At 33.2% G+C, this 10,793-nt stretch overlaps 2 protein-coding genes across 2 annotated transcripts; one reads left to right on the forward strand and one right to left on the reverse strand.

The window, feature by feature from the left end:
• Positions 1–247: 247 nt before the first annotated feature.
• LOC145624798 (AP-2 complex subunit sigma-like) lies at positions 248–3,970 on the reverse strand. Its single transcript, XM_081677885.1, has 6 exons — positions 3,767–3,970; positions 3,584–3,682; positions 3,448–3,498; positions 1,362–1,535; positions 748–807; positions 248–521 (listed from the first exon to the last, which is right to left on the reverse strand). Exons 1-6 carry the CDS (start codon positions 3,767–3,769, stop codon positions 480–482), a joined length of 429 nt encoding a protein of 142 aa, XP_081534011.1. The 5' UTR covers positions 3,770–3,970; the 3' UTR covers positions 248–479.
• A 1,581-nt stretch (positions 3,971–5,551) lies between these two features.
• LOC145624803 (WEB family protein At2g17940-like) lies at positions 5,552–7,358 on the forward strand. The gene is made up of 2 exons (XM_081677894.1): positions 5,552–5,862; positions 6,515–7,358. Exons 1-2 carry the CDS (start codon positions 5,719–5,721, stop codon positions 7,055–7,057), a joined length of 687 nt encoding a protein of 228 aa, XP_081534020.1. The 5' UTR covers positions 5,552–5,718; the 3' UTR covers positions 7,058–7,358.
• Positions 7,359–10,793: the final 3,435 nt, after the last annotated feature.

Genomic DNA, 10,793 nt, shown 5'->3' on the forward strand with positions numbered 1-10,793 from the left:
TTACACTTCAACCAAACCATGATTGAAATTACAAGAGTAGGTTGTCAAAATAGAAGTAACACTTAAAAAACAGAGTGAGTAATAACTTCCCTTCATGTATCTAATTTTTACATGCACGCATGGCCTTGCTTAATTTGAGAGCTAGTAACCTCACACAAGTCCTCTTGGTAGTTGTTACCACATCCTAAACTCCCCGCCTCCCCGGTAAGAGATGAGAAACGACTTTCCACAAAGAGAGAGAGAGGAGTAAACCATATACTGTATATTCATATAGAGGCAAAAGATACTAAAACACAATTAATACAGAAAATTGCCAAGCATCAAGTTAACTGTAAAAAAATGGATTGTGATCACAAGATGTATTATACACAGGCAGAATATATCTGTTCCCCAAACAAGGACATGTGAAAGCTCAGTTAAATTCAATCATCAATCCATAACGAGCAGCTTGCAGGCTATTCTTCTACAACAAAATAAAATCACTCGAGTTTCTCCAATTCACCCATCCTCTCAACGATAGCCTGCAATACAACAGTTTGAATTTCAGAAGAGGAGATTCGAGCTACCATTATTCATTCAGCAAGCTTTGGGGAAAGCAAAATCGTGAGTTAAAAGACTCGATACATGAAGTAATAAACTGTATTGTAACGTGCTAGACGGAAGGGAAACAGATAGTCAGGTAGAGGCCTCAGCTAAGAAGCCAAAAAAATGAACAAGAAATTGAAGCAGTAACGGTAAGACACTCACCTTCTTACTCGTTTCCTGAAGCTCGCCAGCAAGGATAAACTCATCAAGAATCAGGTAAACCTATGCATAAATTAAAAGAGGTAATTAAAAAATCACACATCACTGAACAAACACAAGTACAACCAAACCTAGAGAATTATATCAGATTACAGATCTGTGTAATTTAATATATACTCAATTTACATTGGACTATGGAAGGTACTTTACTAATGTGCACTGGCCATGTTCTCAAATAAACACCAGAGGTTGAATACTTGATTAGATAAATGATAGTAGTAAGACGATTTTTCTGAACTAAGAAGAGACAGACCAGAGGCTTGCCAAGAAGCAGAAGCCCCTAAAATTGATAAGTGCCAACAACTCAACAAGTTGTAAGCAGCAATAAGGTTCACAATCTTCACATAGATAACTTCTCAAGTCAATTGGATATCAGAGCATATAAAATCATGTACCATCACCTTATTGGAGAACACAAACATACAAGTTTGGTATGATACCTAATCATTCCATAAATTCGCTTCCCATAAACTTTAGTGATAAAGATGGAATAAAAGAAAACTTTTTAATTAAGATGAAACATGACAGAAAAAGATATTGACAAATATAACACAAACCTTGTGAAAATTGAAGACTAAATCCAGCTCACAAACATTGCTGAAAAAGTGGTCCAGTATCTCCACAAAGAGATGAATGCACTCCAGGTATGCTAACTCATTATCAGTGATGTCAACACACATGGAGAAAAATAACCCAGCATAACGCCTGTAGATAACCTTGTGCGTACGAAACTGAGAAAATAGTAACAATAAGTCAAAATGCCAATGCGCATGTTATGACTAGTATAACAATCTCATGAATTAACCTGAAAGCTTAAATGAAATGAAGAATGAGGCAACCAAATGTGTAGACTAAGGTGAGTAATACTTAAAAAATTAGCAGGGATACCACAATCCAATTATTTCTAGCCCATAACTAGCAAGGGTGTAGAGGGGAAGGCATTTTCGTTTTGTATATGCAACAAAGAATAGTAAGGACACCAAAGGAATGCCAATTACAACTAAAAAAAGGGTCAGACAAGTTTCATGCCCAAAGGCCAAAACTCTTGTAATTCTTACAAAAGTCATTAACAGAGCTCATGCATAACTTTATCTACAAAACCAAGGAATTACAACTGATATTCTTGATGAAGTGGTTGGCCCTGATGTGAAAAATTCCCCATACATAACACTTTGATGGTGATCCCTACACTCCAAGCTCTCTCTAGATGTAAAGAAAGGTTGTGTTTCAGTTAAGCTGATGGAGAGCAAAAAAATGCTTTTTGGGTGCCTTTACATCATGAATGAAGGATAGAACATCTGAGAAACACACTAATGACAAATTTCGCATTGCTTTGACGTTCTGCATTGCAATACAAATGTCACTTCTGATGTTCTGTCAACTGTCAAGGTAGTGCCAAAGTCCCAATCTTTGTGTGCAGCCTAGGTGGACCATGTCATGTGGATACTACCTGGATCAGTCAAAAATACACAATCTCTAGAAACACTTACCCTACAGAACTTTGCAAGACATAATGGCACATTGCCAAGGCTATGCAATGACGATCCAACTCATCTAACATCAAGCAATATTTGCGAGACTAATTGTGGTATGTCACTTTTCTTGCTATGAAGCAATAAGCTAGAAAGTTAAGGGATTGCCTTTTATAAGGACTCAAGTAGTGTGAAGACACTGAAAAAATGGGTTTAACTAACACTACTTTAACCATCATTTTTAAATAAAATCAACTCTTAATATCTTGCTCCCTCCCCACAAAGACAGATTAAATCATTTTAGAACTGCCCTCACTTCCGTTGCAGAAGAAATATAGGATGTAGTCAAATCTCACAAGAACTAGAGATTCGACCAAGTTTACTTTCCTAAACAATTCAGCACCGAAAAACCATAATTTAGCTTGCCATCCATGACTTAGGAGTAAACAGTAGGCTACGAAGTCTTATCATACTCGAGTCCAAGATACGACCTCAATACACAACCATACCCTCTCCTCCACCCTGCCATGCAACAGCAAACTTTTGATTTCTGGACAATAGTCTTTCTGGAAGTTTTTTTCATGTATTTATGATATCACACTCCCAAATCTTACTCCGATCCATCTCAATTTTGCAGATTGAATTTTCTGGTACCAAGGAAAAATTTCAATTCATATGTTTATGGTGGTGGTGACTATATCCCCTTCTGTCCTTTCTCCTTTATCCAAACAATGGAGTTAAATTTCTTCCTCCCTCACCTCCCTTCCTAAATTTGTACTCAAACAAGCTATAAGTATTTTTTGCTCTTCCACTCTTTCTTTATTTGTCACATTTTCACAACTATACTAGAAGGTTCAGCTCAATAAATCATGAAACTCAACTAACCTAAAAAACACTAAAATTTGGACAATGGAAAATTATACTTTTCAAAGCATAACAATTTTTACCAATTCTACATCCATAATTGATTGTTCACTCAAAACATCAAGAAACTCACAGCTAATCTAAAAACACCAAAAATTCATACCCAATTTCGCATTTCACAAACTATACTAAGCAAATCATATCACAATAGAATGCTCATACAAGTTAAAATCATGGCATTACAATCACAAATAACAATCCGCCAAAAATAAACCTTGAAAAGGGGGAAAACGCAAAGAACACAAACCTCAACAAAATTGGTAAATTTTGGGTCTCTATTTACAACCAATCGATGAACCTGAACACAAATCATACAAAAATAACCCAATTTAAATCAAATTCAACCCCAAATCAAACAAGTAGGGATGACAAGTGAAGCAAACCTCGTATTCAACTTTATGCTTCTCGGAATCTTCGAGAGGAACATAGTACTTAGCTAAACGCGTCTTTCCTTGTCTGTTCTGTAGCAGAATGAATCGGATCTGCCAATTTTTTCCAGAAAAATTAGGGCATACAAATTCAGAAAATTAAGATCGAGCTGATTAATAAGCAAAAAAATTCATTACCATTTTTTTCCTTGTTTGTTGTTGGGAGATCGAAGTGAATTGTAGGTGAGAGAGAAGAGGCCGAATTTCTCTCTCAAAGATTTGTTCAACTTTGAATTGTGTAATGCCGGGAAATTAAGGAAGAAAAAGGCGCCGGCGACGAGAAGTAGTGATGGGGGTAAACGGGTAATTGATGTGCGGGGTGCAATTATTATTACCGTCAACTCAAATGTGTTATCGACCTTGCCACATTGGTCATAAGTTCATAACTAGTCGATAAATTTTGTAGTTGGTGAGGTTCAAACTTGTGACCTCCAACTCACAAGGTAAGTTTTTATCAATTGTATTGAGCTCGTGGATATACATTAAATGATATGACCATTAGGGGTGTGCATTATTCGGATACAAACCGAAATCCAATTCAATCCAATCTAAACCGAATTATCAATTTGGATCGGATCTAAACTTTAAATCGGATCGGATCGGATTGAATTATTATTTTTTTTTGAAAATTCGAATTTTTGGATCGGATCGGATCGGATTGACCTTGTTCGGATCCAAAAAACCGAAATAACCGCGTTATTTTAAAAAAAAAAATTGTTAATATTAATTATGTTAAACTATGTTTATAATTATAATAATATATATCATATAATACTACACTTTCAAGAATTGAAATTTTATTATTGCAATTTTATTTTTATAATCGTATTAGGACCAAAAAAATTAGCAACACACTTTAATTCAGATTTTCGGATTGGATCCAAATAACCGAATTATAATTCGGATTGGATTTGGTAAGTATTGCGGATCGGATTGGATTTGAAAATTAAAAATCGAATTTATTTCGGATAAGATTGGATTTGGGCTAAATTCAAACCGAAAATCGAATGGACACCCATAATGACAGGTAATTTATTTATCGAACTATCCCTAATTCCACAATTCACAATAGTATTGGACGTAAATTGCAAATTGATTCCTGCTCCAAAAAGCCAAAGAAATGATGGGTAGCAAAAGAGTCAATAGTTTATCTACCTATGCATGATTGTATCATTATAGTGGTAGAGTTATAGGTTGCGTGTAAAGATGGTAGTGGGTTGTGTCTCGTGTTGAGTCAACATGCTTTGTAGTTACTAATTAGTTAAATTTGGTCCATGAGAACATCGCAATGTCAAAATTTACAAACGGTCATGCTAGGCTAGCGTGCCTAACCCAAACTTTACTAGCTTTGTCATGTTGAGCCGGGTTATGCTATGTGCCCATGCTCTCTCAAATAAAGCAGCCCAGAACTCCAAGTCTAGCCACACGGTAATGTGTCGTGGCTTTACCGTGCTGTGCTCAGAGCTAGGTCGGCCCAGTGCCGTCTATAGTGCATGTTTTCCATCTATAAATTTGGTAAAAAGACTTGGACAAGTATAATAAGTATTCAGTATTTACACTTCCACAGCATGTCAAAATTGTACACAAACTATACATGAGACAATATTAAAGCAGTTGTGAAAGGAGCAAAGTCCAAATCAAAGGCGGGCCCAAAAGCTATCTAAATCTTATTAATTAGGTAAACCATGTCCACTTTTCACCCCAATTGCTAAGGTTTAAGAGAAATAAGAGGATACTACTCTAACTAATTACGATACTACTCTACAACCACAACCCAAATAACAACAGTCTAGTGAAGTGGAAGCCAAGAAATGAAGCAGAAGCCACTACTACTAAATCTACTCTTACCCCATTTTATGAACCACTACTATATTAATCATTTCTATTAACAAAGTATAGTTAATATGGCATTATCAACTTAACTTCTCTTTTGTCTTTTTACCAATTAATATTAATATCATTGGTATAAAAAAGACTCCATTTGTTTTCATCTTCATTAATTTCCAAATGAAAGTTTTAGTTGACTACTATAATTGCTAAATAACACAATTAAGTTGTACACTTATACATCAATTGACATAGAGGTCAGGATGGAGAGCGAGCACGGGAACATGGTGGTCAAGGGAAGGGCAATCATCGATACACGGCCACCTTTCCGATCAGTTAAAGAAGCAGTCGCGTTGTTTGGGGAGAGGGTGCTAGTCGGGGAGATTTATGCCAAGCAACTCAAAGAGGTTATACATAGCATCCTTACTCTTTCCTATGAGATATAATATGCATGCATATATGCTCGAAAATGTGCAAGCTTAGCATGTATATAGGTAGATTAATTATAAAAAAATTTGCATAATTAATCTATATGTAGCTAGGGAAGAATGGGTGGTTATGCCAGTTTAATTAACTAGTATGAGTTAAAGTTGTCCAAGACATAATAATTAATTAAAAGTATATAAATTAATTGACAAAAGTAATTCAACATGCAATAATCTTTCAAATAATTTATATATTACATAAACAAACATTCATTTTCACCATAAAAAATAAAAATAAACAAGCCCTTGTATGGTATAATTAAGAATATACTGTAACGAATTTATACAAAAACCTAAAAATTAGGAGTATAATAGTTGTGCACTTTTTTTTTTTTTTTTTTTTTTTGCTCCCTCATTATATTGAATTATAACATTATTAGAAAATCAAATTCTATATACGATTTTAGAAAATGTAAGAATTTTTTCCAAACATCTTAAATCATATTTAGTATATAGTACATAATATATATACATGACAATCAATAATGTAAAATGGTTATTAGGTTGTATAGAATTAGTATAACATTACATGCTAATATATTTCAATTCCAACTTGATACATGCTTAAATGTAGATACAACAAGCGCCCAAGAAGGAAGATTTGGAGAAAGAAAAAGTAGAAATTGTATCGGCTGAATTAGAAGAAACCAAGCAAAGTCTACAAAAAGCAAGAGAAGAAGGCAATTACATGGCGAATTGCCTAAAATCACTTAAACAACAACTTGAAGAAACAAAGAGAGAGCTTCATACTTTGAAAGCTGCTAAAGAAGTCGTGAAAGATCATCATCATCATACAAAAGCAATGAATCCGGAGATTGAAGAGCTTAAATTTGTTGAGACTAATGCAAAAAATAATCATTTTGATAATAATAATCGCGGTATTAGTTATGATCATCAACAAGAATTATTTCAAAAGAAAAAGTTTGTAACGTTTGCAAGTCCACCCTCTTTAACTAGAGAAATCAAGCAAAATGATGAAAGAACAAGCAAGTTGGGAAGATCTTCTTCTTTTAGGAAGGATGGAAAGAAAAAGCCGGGTGTTGCAATTATGGGATGGTTGTTTTCTAGGAAGAAAACAAGTGACGAAGGTGATATCGAACGTTCTCCTAAAGTTTGAATTGAATATGTATTACCGAGCTATCTAGTCTACATTTGCATTATTAGTTAAAATTACACCATCAACGTAATAGTTGATTTAGGCACGCAATGAAATGAATAATTGTAAATTCAATCAAGATTGAAGGATGAAGAAAAATAGTACAGTGTAACGCATACGTACTAGGTCCATATATATCTTTGATTGCTATATCCATTTTGGTTTTCCAAATTTTGTTTATTACTTCGTGAGTTCGTGCTACTTTTTTTTTTTTTTTTTTTGAAACCAATCGTGCTATACACCATATACCAATATGATTGGACATTACTTCATTATTCTATGTTCCAATTTCTAAAGAGTATTTTTTTTTTATATCGATAAATTATATTCTCTCTTCTCCAATCAATTATGGAGTATTAAAGTATCAAAGTAGATTAGCTAAATGGTCTAAATGAGTTGTTTTTTTAAAAACAAAAAAAAAAAAAATGTAAAAAGCATAGGCATGAAAATAGAAAAATGGAGAAAGTTGCAATGGTAAGTTTGTAACCATGGGACAGACTAAAGGTGGGCATGACTAGGCTGGCACGAGTTGAGGGTCTTTAAGATAAGGTACGAAAATAAGTTGATCTAATACGAGTGCAACGCGATATGAAAAGTATGTAAGCTGACGTATGTTGTACACGGTCTATAAATTTCAAGAAATAGTTCAAAAGGATAATAATAATAAGGATTTTTTGTATATTACCACCCTAAAATTTAACATGTGTTGAAATAACCACCCATTTTTGTTGAAATTAAAAATAACCACTCATATTTTACAAAACTGTAGGTTTTACCACCCCTACCTATACTCCGACCAGTTTTCCGAGCATGTGCCCCACAATTTCATTATGAAAAACCTTAATTTTCAATTCAAGTTAAATTGAATGAATCAAACAACGATTACATCATTAAATTCATAATAAAACATATTCCAAACAAAAAATATCGTATAACTTGAATTTTACTTCATTAAAACATTGCAAAATAACTAAAAAAATAAAAATTAAGTGCGATCTTCAATTACCTTGCTGTACAAATCGGTGTAAAAAAATTTAAGTGCGTTCTTTAAAGGATTCGCTTGTCAATTTGCAAAACTTGGAGTAAAAATTGGTAGAATTTGTGAAAAAAATGAAAAATTTTAAGTTTGGGAGTAGTTTGTGAAACAAGGGAGGAAATAAATCGAGAAACAACTTTTATAAAAATAAAAAACAGCCGTTAATGTGGGGCCGATGCTCGAAAAAACTGGTCGGAGTATAGGTCGGGTGGTAAAACCTACGTTTTTTGTAACATATGGGTGGTTATTTTTAATTTTAAAAAAAAATGGGTGGTTATTTCAATACATGGTACATTTTGGGGTGGTAATTTACAAAAAATCCTAATAATAATAATAATAATAATAAATTACTTTTTAAAGAAGCAGTCAATTGTAATAAATACGAAGTAAAAGATTTATTGATAATTAAGTAAAATAATCTTGAACCCAAAAATGAAGTAATGGTTTGGTTAGTTGGTTCAGGAAAATTTTGCGACCAAAGGCATCACTTTGTAAATAATATCCGCCTTTGTTTGAATGCTTTATTTAAATCTGTAAAATCAACCTGTTTTTATTTAATCCACTTTTCACATTCTAATTTTATATGATTTTTTGAACAACTCTTATTTCATTTGATGATTAAATATTCTCTTAATTATACAAATAACTAACTCTTATTTCATTTGAATGATAAAATATTAATCATTTCTATTAACAAAGTTTTGTTAATATAGCATCATCAACTTAACTTCTCTTTTGTCTTTTTACCAATTAATATATTTGGCATAAAAAAGACTCCATTTGTTTTCATCTTCATTAATTTCCAAATTAAAGTTGTAGTTATTGACTACTATAACTGTTAAATAACACAAGTTGTTCACTTATACATCAATTGACATAAAGGTCGGGATGGAGAGCGAGCACAGGGGCGCGTTGGTCAAGGGAAGAGCAATCATTGATACACGACCGCCTTTTCGATCAGCTAAAGAAGCAATCGCGTTGTTTGGGGAGAGGGTGCTAATCGGGGAAATTTATGCTTATGCATGCTCGAATAAGTTCAATAGATAGCATATAGGTACATTATTAATAAATACAGTAAATAAAATAAAATTGCATGGATCATGTATGTTTTTTTTTTTTGGTGTTCTACCCGGTTCACCCTTTGGGCTAATCCGGATTTGGAGATCAGTTTTTGGAGGTTAGGTTTCAGTCCCCTCCCGATTGTTTTTGCGGGGGATCGAACACGAGTCCTCTCTACCAAGTGTAGTCCCAATCACCACTACACCAACAACCAATTGGTCATGGATCATGTATGTCGTAGCTCGGAAAGAATGAAATCAATGGATGGTAGTGCCAGTTTAACTATGTTGTTCATATTCAAGTTTCGTTTTATTAATTATTATTACGAAGTATTATTTTTGAAACAATTTCGTTTTATAATTTAGTTCGCTCCCGACATGTCTACATGAAGGTAATACCCGCTTTCAATCTTTTTCATCTCTTACGCATTATTTTTTGAAGAAAATGAATAAACAATTTCTGCATAAGAAAATTAAAGAAATGAAGCATTAAACAGAAAATAGATGATTAAAAGAAAATAAAATCGAAGAAATGTAGGATGATATGCATTATTAAAGAGAAATTGAGTATTTGAAGAAATGAAGTATACCATCAATGTAAATGCAAACATGTTAGAGGACCAATTCAACCAATGCAAAAGCTTAACCTGCCCACCCATACCTCGTGCGAATTAATTTCACTCTGAAGGAGGGACGGATGAGATTCGAACACGTGACCTTTGTGTCACGCTGGCTCTGATACCATATTAGAGAACCAACTCAACCAAAAACTTAAGCTGATAGTTGAGGCCCAGGAATACGTTTTTATATTCTATCAAGATTGAATCTCCATTATAGTAAGCTCAAAGCAGGATTTTCTTTACACTAGCTTGGGGTTTTTTTTTTTCCTGGTGATGATTTGCTTTTGATATGTGGTTTCCGACTTTACTATTGGGTTTCAAAAGAATTTTAAATTGAAGAAATGTATTATTAGAGAGAAGATCAATTGTTGTAAAAAAAAAAAAAAGAAAAGAAAAGAGAGAGAAGATCAATTTTTCATCATTATTGTTAACGCAAACAAATTGATTCGTCATTATAGTGATAACCTTGAAGGATTTTCTTTGCACCAAATTGGTTGTTTTTCTAGTGATATTTCTTTTGATTTTGTGGGGGTTTTTTTACTGGATTCACGTATACCTATACACATTATAGCCGACATTAATTAGCTTGGGTGTTACCATTTTTAAAAAAAAATAAAATAATAATGATAACTACTTTGTAAGTTGTAACATAATTGAAATTAGTTACTCCCGGTTTACAAATTCTTATGTGACTACTTCACAATAACATATTCACCATATAAAATGATTAATAATGTTATAGGAACGAAGGATTATGTAGGCTTTAATGACTAAATATGAATTTTAAAGTAATAATATTACGTAATTTTAAAATTTCTGGATTGGCAGGCACTCTACCCTTATTTATTTGTTAGTTTGAAGTTGGTTAATAGTACATAATATTCTTACTTACTACTCCGTATATTAAATTGGTATTTTAATTTTTTTGAGTGAACGTGTAACTCCATAAAAAAGCTAGGCGAATGACAAGAAAGTCTAAAACA

The sequence above is a fragment of the Chenopodium album genome, chromosome 1 (assembly GCF_948465745.1).
Source record: "Chenopodium album chromosome 1, dcCheAlbu1.1, whole genome shotgun sequence".
NCBI lineage: Eukaryota > Viridiplantae > Streptophyta > Magnoliopsida > Caryophyllales > Amaranthaceae > Chenopodium > Chenopodium album.